This window comes from Cynocephalus volans, chromosome 5, assembly GCF_027409185.1.
Source record: "Cynocephalus volans isolate mCynVol1 chromosome 5, mCynVol1.pri, whole genome shotgun sequence".
Taxonomy (NCBI): Eukaryota; Metazoa; Chordata; class Mammalia; order Dermoptera; family Cynocephalidae; genus Cynocephalus; species Cynocephalus volans.
In genome coordinates, this window is record NC_084464.1 from 38,914,806 (window position 1) to 38,931,753 (window position 16,948).

The 16,948-nt window shown below is 47.1% G+C and overlaps 2 protein-coding genes across 2 annotated transcripts in view; both read left to right on the plus strand.

Moving 5' to 3' along the window:
• Positions 1–16,948, plus strand: part of LOC134377918 (histone H4) — a 734,914-nt gene that overhangs the window by 74,142 nt on the left and 643,824 nt on the right. The window lies entirely within an intron of this gene.
• Positions 8,598–16,793, plus strand: PRSS16 (serine protease 16). Its single transcript, XM_063096069.1, has 12 exons — positions 8,598–8,667; positions 8,743–8,909; positions 9,722–9,821; positions 9,967–10,096; positions 11,819–11,942; positions 12,181–12,258; positions 12,352–12,399; positions 12,882–13,172; positions 13,933–14,074; positions 16,205–16,384; positions 16,464–16,609; positions 16,725–16,793. The coding sequence occupies exons 1-12, from the start codon at positions 8,598–8,600 to the stop codon at positions 16,791–16,793; spliced, it is 1,545 nt and encodes a 514-aa protein (XP_062952139.1).

Genomic DNA, 16,948 nt, shown 5'->3' on the forward strand with positions numbered 1-16,948 from the left:
AGTGGAGCCTTGTTAGGCGGTTTTTAAAGCCCTCTGCTCTGATAGAATGAGGGGACGGTGGGTTGTAAGCAATGAAGGGACTCCACGTGACATGATTTTTTTTAAAGCTTCTGCCTGCTCTGGGAAGAATACTTTGTACGGGGGGAAAAAAAAAAAAAAAAAAAAAAAAATGGAAGCAGAGATCTAAGTCCTTTTCGTCAGAGACGGTTGTAGTCAAGGTGGTGAGAACTAGAGTCTGGATATATTTTAAAGACACGGCCAGTCGCCAATATATATATAGTAAAAAATAAAGACAGAGCCAAGAGGAATTCCAGAGAAAATGGATGGGAGGAGTGAGAGAAAGAATAGAATCAATGATGATTTTGAAGTTTTTTCCCTGAAAAACTGGAAGTATGGAGTTGCCATAAACTTAAATGAGAAAGACTGGATGTAGCAGGAATACCAGGGGGAAATTGGGAATTCGGTTTTAGACATGCTAACTAGTATAAAATATCCAAGTATAATGCCGAGTAATTGAAAGAAAGTGAGCTGAGATGCCGGGTACCGTTCAAGCTTCGTTAAAGAAAGAAATCTGCCTGGCTGTACTCAAAATGGAGAACAGCCCAGGGCTGCCCTGAAAATGGGGGACAGCTGCTAACCTAGGGTGGAGAGAGCTTATATTGGTATGTTGATGCCAAGAGCTGGGTGATGTAATTCCGGGGTGGGGATTGAGTTAGGTTATGGGGATGGAGTTCTCCACATGTGGAAACGCCAAAACTTTTTCTCCGAAACCACAGGCTTCTTGTAAAAGAGAGCAGGGGAGGGGACGTGAGGAGGTGGACTGTGCCATTTTGTACTTGGCCTTGTCTAACATGGTGCTGGCTATGTTGCAGATCTATTATTCCTGCCTTTTAAGTATAGGGAAAAGAGCAGAGGTCTCATTCTTATGAAGCTACTTCCTGCTGGAGATAGGTGAAGATATGGAAAAAAATAAAAGATTTATGTTGGCAGGTAAAACAATTAGGTGGCAGGGTATTGGTTTCGTGTGGGGAGACTGTATTCCTCCTGGGAAGCGTCGCTGATTCTGAGGAGCTGATATCCTCCTCGCAGGAACAATTTGGCAAACTTTTGGTTGGTGAAAGCCTGCATTCATTCCTGCAAGAAACTAGAGAAACACCAAAAGAGACAGAGACCAAAAAGTAGGAGGAGTCCCAGCACAGTTAGGGGTCCTGGTAGGGGCATACGTCAGGGTATCCAAGGGTTCAGTGACTAGGGCCACCCCCCAGGTGTGTTTGTGTTTTGTAACCCTTTGTGTCAGTGATCAATGCTTGCCTTTAAATGTTTTAAGTTGTTTTGGATCACCCCGGACTCATTTATGTAATAATAGCATTCCTTCCACAAGAAGAGGCAGGTGCCTCCCTTCTCAACTATAAGGAGGTCAAAGGCCTGACAGTTCTGTAAAGCGACTGTCGCAAGTGGGGTGACTTCTCACTGGGGGGAGGAGATGCTATCTATACTTAGTTCTTCTGAGAGTTTTTGATAGAATTGAGAGGCAGTGGCAAGGTCCTCTATGCCAGTCCCAGATGCAGGAAGGATCCCTGCCCCAATTTAAAAAGGTACAATTAGTGCCTTACAGGAGTGGGGGTGCCTTCCTGAGAGCGGGGCCCAAAGCTTGTCCCAGTCCCATCTCTATCCCTCCATCTGTCCGCATGGTGATGTCAGGATGAGCCAAGAGCCAAGCGAATATGCAAGAAATCGCATTAGGGGGCAGGCAAGGGGATAATGTAGTTTTACAAAGGAAATATATTCCAGTTTTAGGACATGGATAAGGAGGGTGTAAGTGAGTGGTAGTGTTTGGTGCTAGTAAGGCAGAGTGTGGGCAGACCCCACACAATACTGACAGTCCACACTAAGGTGAAATTAGAGGAAAGTGAAGAGACATTTCTGGAAACATTGCAGGCTGCATCGAAAGGGAGGGGGGTAACCACAAAAAGTTTCTTGCTACGTGGGAGAGAGATGAGTTGCTCAGGGAGCAGTCTGATTCATTGAGGACTGCATCGTCCTTGCAGACCTGGAAACTCCATGTTCCTGTAGTGGGTTAGAAATAGTGACTCTCCTTTGATCTTAGAATAGGATTTTTAGATAATGCATGAATGAGCCAAAAGGGTCTTGAGTAGGGGACAAAAGTCCACAGATAAGTTTGGCAAAAGCCATCTAATCAATTCTAATCACTGTTTAGGGATGGTATTGTGTACTTTGACTCTTTTAGGTTGCTGGTTTGATTCTGGCTTGAATGACTATTGACTATTTAACCTACTGATTGTTCTTAAGATACATTAAGGAAACTGCTTGAATGCTGTTTAAATATGCTAAGGAAATTGCTATAGAAAGTATGTGGAAAAGAAAATGTTTACTAAGGACAAGCTGTTTGTTGGTGAATTAACCTAGCTTTTTACAAACTAAGTTCTGGAATGTCACATTGTTAATTTACTGCTGCTACAAGTTTTACACTGCCTGTTTTTGTGTCCTTCTTTGATGATTGAATCAACTGATTTTTCTTGTGAAACTCCCTTGTCTTGTCAATAAAAAGAAAGGTGGATTTTGGATGGGGGCTGCTCACCTGATGGGCGGCAGTTCCTCCAGGCCTCATTGATGGTACTTTGAGTGAATTCTTTCTCTTTTTTCCATCTCGGTTACACAGAGGAAAGTGTAACAGTTCCAGGTGAGGGGGAGCATTGAGATCAGAGGAGAAACACAGGAAGGATGCAAAGGGTTAGGAAGCCAAAAGAATTTAAAGGGGACATTGCCTCAATGAAATTGCAAAAAAGCATCCTACTGATAGGAGGTAAAGGAGTGCCAGGAGAAATCTTCCCATAATGTTACACTCCTTTGGGGCAGCACTGGCCAATCCTGTAGCAAGTACTAGAACAGGTAGTATAATAAAGTTTAGGGACACGGGGTGGCATATACTTATCGTGTCCCAAGATGGCCAACCCATGATAGCAGGTCAGGACCAGTCTTGGAGTAGCTCTTCTGCAAAGGACATGAAGCAGGCCTGCAAAAGTGAGAGGATTATCACTGGGGGAAAGATCATTCTTCTTCTGGGATTGGGGGATGAGTGGAGGGACCCCTCTAGCTTGGTGTTAACTGATTTTGGGTAAAGTCGCAAGTGCTAGTTTTACCAAGGATAAGTGATACCAAGGGACCTTTCCTAGTATTTTTTACTGCCATGGGGGTGGTAAGAAGTGCTGTATAAGGCCCTTCCCAACATGGTGAGAGGGGCTTTGGGACTTGAGTTTTAATATACACTTGCTGTCCCGGGCTCAGTTTAAAGTCTGAGAGGGTGCTGGGGAAAGGATGAGGTAATAGAAGGTTGGCCTGTTCCCTAAGAAACCTAATGAGCGAAAGAGTTGGGAGATACTGGCCTAAAGGCGATGAGCTGGAAGGGAGAGGTGTGAGAGTAAAGGGTCTACCATACATAAGCTCAAAGGGGCTGAGGCCTTTGGGCTTGTGCGGGGCAGCTCACAGGCAAGTGAGTGCTAGAGGGAGAAGATGGGTCCAAGGAAGGTGAAGTTCCATGGACAGCTTGGTGAGTAATATTGTTTCTTCAAGTTTCTCTGCATGTTTTCTGTTTCCCCTTTATGCACTCCCGTGGAAAGGAAAAAAACAAATAAACAAAACAAAACAAAAAACAGGGCGACAACTCTACCTCCAGCAGAAAAGAACTTCGCCTCTCTGGTGGAAAATAGGACTTTCTCAAACATGCTAGTCCGCCCTGAGAAAATACAAAGAAACATTCATGACAGGGACTTCCTTCTTCCGACCCTGGGAGGATCCAGAGATTCGGGGAAGGATCTGGAAGGAGGAGCAGTTCATTCCGAGCTTTACGTCCTAATGGGCTGATTATGGAATTTACCAAAACACCCGGAACAGCTGGTGGATTTGGTACCCGCTGGTGGCGTTAGGATTCCTCCCTATGTGGAAAGGAAGGAAATCTCGTGCAGATCTGTCTTGACGGTTTATAAAGACCGTGGAGATACCCCTTCTCAGTGTTTCCCTCAAAACTCTTGGTGTATGTCTGTTGCCCCACTTCCAATTTCATTGCAGTAACTGCTTGTGTCCCTCTTTCCTCTCTTTGAGGGCTAGGACTATGCTGTCTTGCTCTTCATTGCTCTGGTACCCTAGTGCCCACACAGCACTAATCTAACTTAATGAATGAAAAGAGGCGTTCAGAGGTCATTGCTGCTGATTATCTAACCTTCGAAGTGACCCGCCAGCATCCCCAGACTGTCAGACAAGTGTCAAGTCTCAAATTTTACTTCTTTCTGGGAAATTAATTTTCAACAGAAGTCAATTCAACTTCTCCTGGGGAAGTGCGGTGGTGGAGCGGGAGAATAACGAAGAAAGATGGACTTCAATAACAGCAAGCTCGGAGATCTCCGTCCTCCAAAAATAACTTGAATGCCTTCCCTTTCTTCCCCCGAGTTCCAACTCAACTCTAGCTCCTGGAAGACCTCCAGGGACTTCCTTCTCCACCAGGCTTCTGCGTCTCTTCCCGTCCCGGGAGCCTCCAGCGCCTGCTGCTCACTGGCCGTGCCTCGACAGCCTACGGGATCTCAAGTTCCACAAGCTCAGCGCCCCTGCTTTTCAGACGTGGAACACAGGATGGCGGTGCAAACCGGGTGTGCGTGTGTGGGAGGAAACAATTCTGAGCTCTAGAGCCCTCTCAAAGATCTTCCTCCTGGACAATTTCACAGGAGCTCATCATCCGGCTCAGCTTGAGTTTGGTGGCCACGCTGGCCAAGGTCATTTTGAGTGGAAAGAGGGATCCCGACTATTTCTACAGTGACAATGGCACCCGAGAGCACTCTAGATTTTCGGGCCGCTATCAAGTTTTTTACATTTCTAAGGGCAAGAAGGATAACACTGCACTGGCTTCTATTCCCCTGCTGTGGGACGCCCCCAGCAGCTATGCAAACTTCAGAGCATTCGAGGGCGGGCTGTGTCAGAATACCTGGTCTGTGTGGGGCCTCTTTCCATTGAGCTATTTCAAGATCTCGTGGAAATGTACACATACAAAAGGAGCCTTTAATTTGCAGGTGGGTTTTGTGAATAGTCTGTGACAGTTGATTGAAGTTCACCAACGTGCACTGGACAGAGCACTGGGAATGCAAATGAGTGAACACTACACATCCTGCCCTTGGATGGTCACAAATCCGTTGGACTATGAGCTGGTAAAAGAGGAAAAATAATCTAAGGAATGGACTGAAAGCTTCCTAGAGCATCGTACTTTATTCCCTCCTTTAACAGGTAAGATTGAGACGATTTCCGCTAAGAACAGTTCAGAGGAACAGAAACCATAGAGAAGGTGCAGGCACTGGAAGCAAACCTGCAACTTTGTTGGTGTTAGGACCACACTCTAGCTCAACTGAGCTACGCACTCATTCCACGGGCTTGTATTTCCCTTATTTTGAAAATATTAACTCCATCAATATTCTTCTTGTAGTTGGTCTTGGATGGTGAAAGAAATTCCTTTCTGCCTTCCACCCCTGCCTTAATAAAAAGAATGGGCAATTTTCAATTCAAGCAAACAAACTTTGGTTTTAAATCTTACTCATGGACTTGACAGAGGACATGTACAATTTTTCAAACCTGCAAATTCTGACTGGGGAATCCAAGAAAATTTCTACCCTTTCTAAAGGACATTGACTTCTAAAGGACATTATGACTATATAGAAGTTTGAGAGGGTGAGCTATAGCAGTAGGCACTGCCCACAAGGAAATTTCCAATCTCTTGCCTGAAGGACCATTTTGGGCACCTCTGACTCTCCATTCAATAATTTTTCCTGGTGTCTCTCAGTTCTCACTTTTCTGGCATGTCCAGGTTTGGAGTTGGAGCCTTTCTACCTGTTTCCTTCAGGTTTCCGGAGTCTGAGAAGTACAAATGGTACAGCCACTTTGGAAAACAGTTCCACAATTTCTTTAAAAGTTAAATATAATTTTAATATACAATCCAGCAATTCCACATCTAGATATCTACCCAAGAGAAATGAAAACATCTCTATATAAAGACTTGTACAGAAATATTCATAGTAACATTATTCATAAAAGCAAAATGTGGAAATAACCCAAATGTCCATTGACTGATTAATAGACCATTAAAATGTTGTATGAAGAGGAGTCTCATAGTTTTTATTTGCATTTCAGTAAAAACTAATAACGTTGAGCATCTTTTCATGTGCTTATTGGCCATTGGTTTACCTTCTTGGGTGAAATGTCTATTCAAATCCTTTGCCCTTTTTTAGTTGGGCTATTTTGTCATCTTAATTACTGAGTTGGGGCAAAGATCCCTGTCCTTCCAGCCTAGCAATTAAAACAAGTAAATTGATATTTACCAAAAAAAAGTACTAATATATTAATATTTTTAAAAGAAACTTCCATGGCAAAATATCAAGCTTTGTTTTTATTTTTTGGCAGCTGGCCAGTACAGAGACTGGGCCCTGGACCTTGTGGTATTATCAGCACCACACTCTACTGAGTCAACTAACCGGTCAGCCCCAAGCTTTAAGTAAAAGCCAAAGCCCTTCCCATGGCTTACTAGCAGAGCTGAGTCTCTGCTGACTTTTCTCTTCTCATCTAATTCAAGTTTCTTCATTCGCTCTCCTCTGGCCCCACTGACTGTCCATGTTCCTTGAAGGTGCCACAGAGGTTTACGAGTCAGAGTTTTCACACTATTGCTTGGGCCAGGAATCTTCTTACCCCAGATCACCTAATGCTCTGCCCTCCTCCTTCAGTTCATCATTTCTGCCTCAACTCTTGAGTCACATTCTTAGGGAATTCTTTCCTGATCAGAAAATTAATTGATGAATTAATTAATCCACATAGCCTTTTATTCACTACATATTTATCGAGCACCTACCAAGTGCCTTGAAGTGATGTGGGTGTTATGGGTGTACCAGTAAAGAAAACAGACAAAATTCCTTCCCATGGCCCTGGGGAATGGTTTGGGAGAAAAATGCAATAACATCTGATCACAATCAAAGAGTGACAACAGTAGGATCAGGAGACCGAGAGTGTCGGGGTTGTGCTACTTTATATGGGTAGTGAGGTAAAATCTATCTTATAAGGTAAAATATAAACAGAGAACTACAGAGAGTGATAAAATAAAGCTTGCAGATATTTCAGGAAAAAAGCATCCCAATGAGAGCAATGATTCTAAGGAAGGAGAATGGCTGATATGCTTGTGAAATATGAAGTAACCCAAAGTGGCTAGAGCAGTAAGCCCAGGAACAAGAGGAAGGAGATGAAATCATAAAGGTAACAGGGGGCCAGATTATATGAAGTTTGGAAGACCATTTTAAAAACTTTAGATTTTACTTCACATAAGATGAGGAAGCCAGGGGAGTATTTTGAACCAGGGAGTGAATGATCAGATTTATCTTTAATAGGATCTCTCTGTCTGCTGAACACAGAATAAAATCATGTGACAGAAATGGGAAGAACAGCAAAGAGGCTTCTGTGATATTCCACGTCAGAGTGGTATTACTGCACGTGGTGAGAAGTCATCAGATTCTAGATATATTTTAAAAGGAGAACCAGCAACATTAGTTGGTGGATTATTCTCTTAACAAATACTTATTAATTGCCCACTATGTGCATTGTTCTAGAAAGTAAGAACTTAGCAATAGACAAAGAGATGAAAACTCTTACTCACATGGAGCTTATTTTCTAGTCAGAGAGACAGACAGTGAACCACATAAATTAAAAAGTACACATAATATTTCTCATAGTGAAAAGTGCTATGAAAAAAATAAAGCAAGAAAAGGAATAGAGGAGAGCCACAGGTTCGGCAATTTCTAAAAAGATGACCATGAAAGACCTTTCTGAACAGATGACATTTGAATAAAGATGTGATTAAGGCAAGGGAGCAAGCCACATGGATTGATGGAGACATAGCAAGCCACAGAGTGGGAACAACAAGGGTGATAATCCTGAGGCAGGAGCAAGCCTGGTGTGGTCAAAGAGCCAAAGAAATCTAAGGAGAGTGGTGAGATTGTGGGCCAGAGGGGTTTAGGGGTGGGTGATGAGGAGCAGAAAGAGGGGGAGACTGGAAAATAGGCAAAGTGAGATCAGGGGACAGAGAGAGACTGGAGCACAGAGGAGAAGGTTGAAAAAGAGATGGAGGACTGAGGAACAGAGAGAGGGAGAGACTGAGTGTTGGGACAACTAAGGGGACTGCATAAATGCCAAGGGTCAGAAAGAGAAGACAGAGTAAGTGGACAACTGAGGGTTCAAGAGGAGGTAGTGAGGTGGAGAGGGGCAGAGACTGAGGCAGTGAGGGAAATGGAAGGGCTGAGAGAGGGGAAAATAAGGGGCAGAGAGAAGAGAAACTGGGTATTCAGGCACCACAACAGCAGGCCTCTACCCAGATTTGGCGTCCCTGCTCCGCTTTAATGGTTTCTACAGATGCTTGACCTGCCAGGAGCAGCGTCTGAAAAGAAACCTGAGCTCCTGGTGAGAGCTGATGAATTTAAAGCCCAGCCCCTGCATACAGGAAAGATCCTCAGTGAGGGGAGAGAACTGAGCCTGTGGAGCCCTCGCACAGAGCACTGGACAGCATGGCCACCAGGCCTGCCTTGTGGCTGGGACCTGTGCTCCTGGTTTCCCTCTGGGGAATCTCAGCTCCATGTAAGAAGGGGCAGAGGGTCAAGCAGGGGATCCTAAGGGTGCCCAGCCTGACTCCCTCCCCTCCATGTCCCAAAGCCTCTCTTCTTAGGCGCCTGGGTGAGCACATTCAGTGGTTTCAGGAGAGCTCTGGCCTGGGATTGGACCTGGACATGGGCTTGGGTGCTGTGACCCTCCCAAAAGTAGGGTGGCTGGTGCAGCCACTGGACCCCTTCAATGCATCCAACAGACGATCCTTCCTGCAGGTGAGTCCACTGCCTACCCTGCCCTCTCCTCAGCCTCCCTACTCTGTCCCTCAGTCTGCACTTTTTTTCCCTTTCTCTACACCTCAGTCTCCTCACCCTCTTGCCCCTGAGTTTCATGATATGCCTGCTATCAGAATCCCCTTATAGCCCTTTAGTCCAGTCCCTTTGTTTCTTAGATTTGCCCTGAGTCTCTCCTCTCTTTCCTGTGTCCTACTTTCTTTGTCCCTCGGGGCTCATCCTTCAGTCATTCGTCATTCCTTCTCTCTGTCATCCACTCTTACTCTTTCACTGCCCCTCAGTGCCCCATTTTCCTTGTCCTTCAGATTGGACACGAAACTCACCACCAGGTCTCAATATGTAGCAGAAATTTGAACCATCAGACCTGGATCACAACAGGCACTCAAAAATATCTCTTAAATGAAAGGAAAAAATCACCATTTTTAGTGCCTCCTCTAAATACAGTCTCCAAAGTCATCCAATTGGGCCTTATTCCTAAATCCATCACATTCATTACTTACTCTGCAATTATTATTTCAAGACATGGCAAATGCCTACTATGTGACAGCCACTCAATCCCTCAGTCCTGGGGATATGAGTGAAAAAGCCAACAAAAATATTCGCTTTTGTAGTTCTTGTATTCTAGACGAGGAGGTAAACAGGAGAAAAGTGAAAACATAAGTAAACAGCCCATCTCACATAGTACTCAGTACGTAAGGAAAGATCAATTAGAGAGAGAGACTGGAACAAACGGGGAGTAGGGAATAAGTCAGGAGTCTCATAGCACCATTTCTTCTTCCCCTCCTACCTCTTAGCGTTACTGGGTGAATGACCAACATTGGGCTGGCCAGGATGGACCTGTATTCCTGCATCTGGGGGGTGAGGGCAGCCTTGGGCCTGGCTCAGTGATGAGAGGTAAGAGACAAGGATGGGGAAAAACATGGCTGGGAAGCTGGTGGGGACCAGGAAGGGGAGCTGCATACTGCAATGCTAGGAGACCTGAGGAATGCAAGAACTTACACTCAGCTGGCATTCTCCCCCCGCTACGTGCTCTTCACAGGACACCTTGCAACTCTGGCCCCAGCCTGGGGGGCCCTGGTGATAAGCCTGGAACACAGATTTTATGGCCTGAGTATACCTGCTGGGGGCCTGGACATGGCCCAGCTTCGCTTCTTGTCCAGCCGCCATGCGTGAGTGGGGATAGGGAAAGTGTTTGGGGTCACGACGGGGAATGTCTGTGTCTTGGCATCTCTGCATCTGTGTCTCTCTCTTCCACTGCCCAAAGTCAATCTCTGAGTCTCTGGTTCCCTCTGTTTTCTTCTCTTTCATAGTGTCTTATTCTTTCTTTCTCTATCTCTGGGTCTATCTTCCCTATTTCTATCTTTCTCTTACCCTATATTCTTGTTTCTGTCTCTGTCTCACTGTCTGAAGTAGGCTACCATCTGACTGTGGCCTACTGGTCCAAACCATGGGCATTTCTTTTTTTTTTCTTTAATTTAATTATTTTATTTGACACATTGTGATTGTAATATTAATGGGGTACAATTTGATGTTTTGATACATATATATGTTGTATAATGACCAGGGCAGGGTAGTTAGTGTACCTATCACCTCATGCATTTATCATTTCTTTGTGACAAGAACATTCAAAAGACTCTCTTATGGCTATCATGTAATATGCAAACTTAACTATTAACCATAGTCACCGTACTGTATGAGACTACCAGAACTTATTCTTCGTAAATAATTCAGACAACTAACATTTCTTACCTCGATTATAGCCACAGCATCCTCACCAGTCTCCCTGTTTCTGTCCTTGACTTCTATGTGGAAACCAGAGTGATCCTGTTAAGGGTATAAACCAGATCATGACCTTCCCCAGCTCAAATCCTTCATGTCTCCCATATTGTTCAGAGTAAAGTCAAAGACCTTTTAGTGGCCTTGAGGTCGGGTGGGCTCTGGCCCCGCCTGTTAATCCTGACTTCCACTCTCTCACACTCACTGGGCTCCAGCTACACTGAGATCCTTGCTGTCCTCCAGACTTATAGGCACATTCCTGCCTTGAGCCTTTGAACTCTTCTTCCCTCTGCAAGGAGTGGCCTTCCCCAAGATATTTGTATGGTTCCCCCCCTCACCTCCGTCATTGTACTCACTCCTATTCACAACCGCCACCATTTCTTTTCTCCAGCTTTATTTCACCTGCTTTATTGCTTTTTTCACCTGCTTTTATGCCTCCCTCTCCTACTTGATGTCTGTCTCTGTCTGTATCAGTTTCTTTGCCTGTGTCTGTCTTATTCTTGTCTCCATGTCTCTGTCTCTACATCTGTGTCTCTTTGTCCCTATGTCTCTGTCTTTCTCTGCATCTCAATCTTTTCTACAAGCTAAAACAGATTGTAACTGCAGTAGGATGACACTAACTGCGAACCACTTCAGAAAGGTTGGCTAAAGAGAAAGCCCTCCACAGGGGAAAGAGGATGTTAGGCATATCCCAACATCTCTCTCCACTTAACTTTATGTTTCTTCTCTCTCCCATACCTTCTAACCCATCCAGCCGAGGACCCCTCTGCCTCCTCTGAGTAGCTCTTCTTGACTGCTCCCAACATCTCCCTGTTTGTCAGGTTTTCATCTAAATTACTTTGGAAATTTTTCTCTTAGCTAAAACAGGAAGGGAAGGAGGGTGGAGGCTTTCCAGAGGGTGAGGACAGGGTCTCCCTTGGACTAGGCCCACGTGCTTTTGGAAATGTGTGTGGCAATGGAAAGCCCTCAAAAATACATCATGAGAAAAGAGCCCTGGCTTCTGGCCAGACTCCCCCATTCATATCTCTGGGTCTCGGTTTCCCCACCTGTTCAGTGGGGAAGTCTTCAGGGATTCCCAGCGGTGGGGACCGACTGAGCCTCCCTTCTGACCCCAGGCTGGCTGACGTGGCCTCTGCCCGCCTGGCACTCTCCCGCCTCTTCAACGTCTCCTCCTCCAGCCCCTGGATCTGCTTCGGAGGCTCCTATGCTGGCTCCTTGGCTGCCTGGGCCCGGCTTAAGGTGTCCGGGACTGCTCCGGGTGGGCTGGAGGGAGGGAACTAGGACTCCCGGGTCCCAGTATCAGGTAATAGGAATATCCCCCCACTACGCTTCTCCGCTCCACCCCACCCCGACCCCAAGAGCTTTCACACCGTCTTCATAGGAGCCGGAGATCACACAGCCAGTGAGTGACACAGGGGCGGGGTGATATGGGATCCCAGTCTCTCGGCCCCCAGGCTGACTCCTTCTCCTCCCGTAGTTCCCCCATCTCATTTTCGCTTCTGTCGCCTCCTCCGCCCCGGTGCGGGCCGTGCTGGATTTCTCCGAGTATAACGACGTAAGCATGGTGGGGAGAGAGCGGGGGAGAAGGGTCTCAGTGGGCGGAGTCCCCTGACACCTCCCTGATACCTTCGCTCGGGTGCGACCACAGGTGGTGTCCAGAAGCCTAATGAGCACGGCGATTGGCGGGTCGCTGGAGGTAGGAGGTGGGAGGTGGGAGGCGGGGCATAGTCTGAGGGGGATGGGAGAGGGAGAAGACCTTGGGAGCCGGGGCCATAGAAGGGCGAAGCCTGCAAGGCGGCGGGTCTGTGGGAGGTCTGAGCTCCGAAAAGTGGGCGAATATTGGAAGAAGGCGGGAACCGAGGATGGGCGGGGCTTCACAAAGAGGAGCACCCCCCCCATAGGGGGCTGGGCTGAGAAGGGGCCCAGGGAGGAAAGATCCCTATGGGAGGGTGAGGCTCAATGTGGGGCGGGGCCATAAAAGAGGGCGGTGTCTGGAGGGACGACTCGGAGGAGGAGCCAGAAGAGGCGGGAGCTCCGCAAGAGCCGGTTTCCGCAGCTTCCGAGGGGTGAGGAGTTCGGCTGTGGAAAAGTGGAGAACCCAAGGAGAGCGCCGGTCCCGGGAAGGGAAAGCGGAGGCCCAGCCCAATCTTCGCCGACGCCGTCTCTCTGTCCCCGCAGTGCCGGGAGGCGGTGTCCGCAGCCTTCGCGGAGGTGGAACGGCGGCTGCGCGCGGGCGGGGCGGCTCAGGCGGCGCTGCAAGTGGAGCTGGGCGCGTGCGGGTCCCTGGGCCTCGAGGAAGACCAGGCGGAGCTGCTCGGGGCCCTGCAGGCACTGGTGGGAGGTGCCGTGCAGTACGACGGGCAGGCGGGAACGCCGCTCAGCGTGCGACAGCTCTGCGGACTCCTCCTCGGGGGCGGGGGCAACGGCAGCCACCCCACACCCTACCGCGGGCTTCGTCGGGCGGTGCAGGTGAGCAACCCCCTACCCCTGCAAGGCAGGGAGGAACAAGCAGAGAAGGGTTCCTGCTCCACCTCCCGCTGTGTGACCTTGGCTAAGCAAGCACCCTCCCTGAGCCTTAGTTTCCTCATCTGTAAAATGGGGATGGCACCTCACAAGAGCGAAGGGAAGGTGAAATGAGATGGGACATGAGGCACAATCAGCTTGGAGCCTGGCACGCGGTATGCAAATGTTAGAGACTGTGATTATTATCTGTTTTGCCTATCTTATTCTGTCCTTTTTTAGGCTTGCAACAGTGCCTGACACATAGCAAGTGCTCAGTTAGTATTTACAGAATGAGTGAAAAAATGGAGCCCTGGGGACGGAGTTTAGAGTCCTGGGTCCCAGCCTCTGAATCCTCAGTTACAATGTCACTTTTCCAGCACTGTCTGGACTAAGTGCTGTACGAAGTGCTTCACATATATTAGTTCATTGAATTCTCAAAAATAGGTACTATCATTATCCTCACTTACAGAAGAGGAAACTGAGGTTCAAAAGATTATCACTTGCCCAAGGTCTCTTACATGTAATAAGGTCCCAGTCATCTGGTGCCTTGATCTCTAATGCATGGGACCAAGGCATCTACTCCCTCTGACCACTGACTTCCAGAAGAACTCAGAAACTCACCCTTCTACTTCTGATTTTTGACCTGCAGGGACGTAGTCCTTTGGGTCTTGGCATGCCGAGGGGAGAGGAGGAATTTATGTGTGTATGTATGTATATCGTCCCCTAGATTGTCATGCACAGCCTGGGCCAGAGGTGTTTAAGCTTTTCCCGAGCAGAGACAGTGGCACAGCTGAGGGCCACAGAACCCCAAGTGTCCAGTGTGGGTGACCGGCAGTGGTTGTACCAGACATGTACTGAGTTCGGCTTCTGTGAGTGACTGGCCTAACCCTTACCCCCCAAACATTCTGTGCTATGCCCAGAGAAATCATTTTACAGGTGGTCTGGACTCATTTTCATTTCCATAGGACAACTAATCTGACTCCTTGGCCTTGGTAATCTGCAGTTGTTGGGCTGTAGTGGGTAGACAAGCCATATTAGTTTGTGCACATGCTTGGCCCTCATGTGCCTCCTCATGCACACACTCAGACCTCAACATGAGTGATCTTCCCTTCAACCTGCTCTTTTTATGTTTCCCTATTCTGGGGATGGCCCCACCTTCTCCCCTGTCACCAGCGAGAAACCCGAGTCTTGGTTTTTGATGGTTCCTTCCTATTTGGATAGCATGTTCATCACTGAGTCCTGCCCTGTAGAACTCTTTGGTCCATGCTGCCCCTTTTCTATTTCTATCTCTGCTGTCCTGGTAGAGGCCCTCATCCTCTCCCGCCTGGATCCCTGCCCCAGCCTCCTCCCTGGTCTCTATGCTTTCACTTCACCTATACAGTCCAACTTGTACACAGCAACCAGAGAGATCTTTCTAAATATGACTTTGTCCCTCCTCTGCCCAAAACCCTTCCATGGTTCCTCAGTGACCCCAGAGTAGAGTTGCCAGATAAAATACAGGATGCCCAGTTCAATTGAATTTCAGATAAACAACAAAAATTTTTTCAGTGTAAGTGTATCCCAAATATTGCATGTGCTGAAAAACATGGGTCTTTTGTTTATCTGAAATTCAAAAATTTTTTTTTTCTAAAGATAAGGGGATCTTAACCTTTAGCTTGGTGTTGTCAGCACCATGCTCACCTATTGAGCAAACCGGCCATCCCTATATGGGATCCGAACCCATGGCCTTGGTGTTATCAGCACCACACTCTCCCAAGTGAGCCACGGGCCGGCCCCTGAAATTCAAATTTAACTAGGTATCCAGTATTATTTGTTAAATTTGGCCACTGTACCCCAGAATTAAGTTCAAAATTCTTTCCACATCCTCTGGAGGTAGTGAGGACAGTGGTCTAAAATAAAATGTTCACATTCCAGCTCCATTCCCTACCTATTATGATCTTGGGCAAACTTGAGCAAGTGACTAACCTCTCTCACCATGCCTCAGTTTCCACATCAATAAAATGGGAATAATAACAGTATTTCTCTCATAGGGTTATTTCAAGGTTAAAGGAGGTACATATGTAATATGTTAAGAATAATGGAGGTAGACAGTAAGTATTCCATACGTGCTTGCTATTATTATTACAAGGCTTTACATATTTTGGCCCTCTTAATACACCAGTCTTCCTAACATCTTAAGAACTTTGCACATGGTGTTCACTTGGCACGAATTACTCATCTTCCCCTCTTCACGTGGTTTACTTATCTTCCCCTCTTTACATGGTTTATTTATCAAGTCTCAATACAAGATGCACCCCCTCAGGAAGCCTTCCACGATCCCTCAAGATGTCAGCCTTCTCACCCTCCACTTCAGTAGCTCTGTGTTCTTCTCTTTAGCACTTTCCACAGTCTTGTCATCATACATTCTTTTATTGCCCTCTGGACTAAGTCCTGTGACAGCAAAGCCTGGGGCTGTCTTGGTTGCCACTCTGTGCCCAATATTGTCCAACATATATCTGAGCACATGGCAGGCACTCAGTAAATGGTGAAGGAAGGAATTAATGTCAGATTAAGAAAGTTAGATTTATCCTGAAAGCACAGTGAGCTAGGCATTTTAAGTAGGGGAGACATGGTCCAATTTGTACTTCAAGCATTCCAGGCTCCTTCTTACCTCCAGACCTTTGCACATACAATTTCCTCTAATTATTATGCTTTCTTTTCTTTCTGTGCTTGGCTCACGTCTACTAATTCCATAAGGTTTTGTCCCTTGCAGGATGCTGTCCCTGAGCCTATCATGCTTCCTCTGGGATCCTTGCCTCCTGGCCTTTTTCCATCACCGTCCTGATCACTCCAGCTGTCACTATCTGGGGATGTGTTGGTCTCTCTGACAGGGCTGTGAGCTCATTGAAGAGAGGGCTGGAAATGTCTTGGGCATCACTGGAGAGAGCTCTGTAAATGATTATTAAAGGAGAGTCGGGGGTGGCTATACTCCTTACACTGATAAGTATCTCCTTCCACAGATGTCACCTGTGAGGATGCTAAATGTCCTTTCTCCCAGCTCCCAGCACTGCCCTCCCAACTAGATCTGTGTGAGAAGGTGTTTGGGCTCTCAGCTTCATCCGTAGCCCAGGCTGTGGCCCAGACAAACTCCTACTATGGTGGCCAGACCCCTAGGGCCACCCAAGTGCTGTTTGTTAATGGTGAGTATGCCATCAGAACCTGACTTATGAACCCCCACTGAGCCCCAGCTCAATACACCATCCTCTCCTTTCTTTCCAGGGGACACAGACCCCTGGCATGTGCTAAGTGTAACACAGGCCTTGGGACCCTCAGAGTCAGCCCTTCTAATCCCTAGCGCCTCTCACTGCTTGGACATGGCACCTGAGAGGCCCTCAGACTCCTCCAGCCTCCGTCTAGGGCGCCAGGTAAGAGAAAAAGGCTCTGGGTAATTTGCATTCTCATTTTCATGATTATTTGCATGTTCATTCCTTCTACTAGTGCTGGGGTCTGACTTTCAAAATTCTCCCCACCTCTTCACAGAACATCTTCCAGCAGCTACAGACCTGGCTCAGGCTAGCAAAGGAGAGCCAGGTTAGGGTTGGGGTCTGAATCCCACACCCTAGCCACTCCCTGCCTGGCCACCTCAGTCCTGGACATATTCCTTCACTAGACAAAAGAAAGCAGCTTGTTTTGAAGGGGGAAATTCCCAGGAATTCAGCACCTGTTCTGCATATAACTGGCTTGTGTCTGCAAATATCTTCACT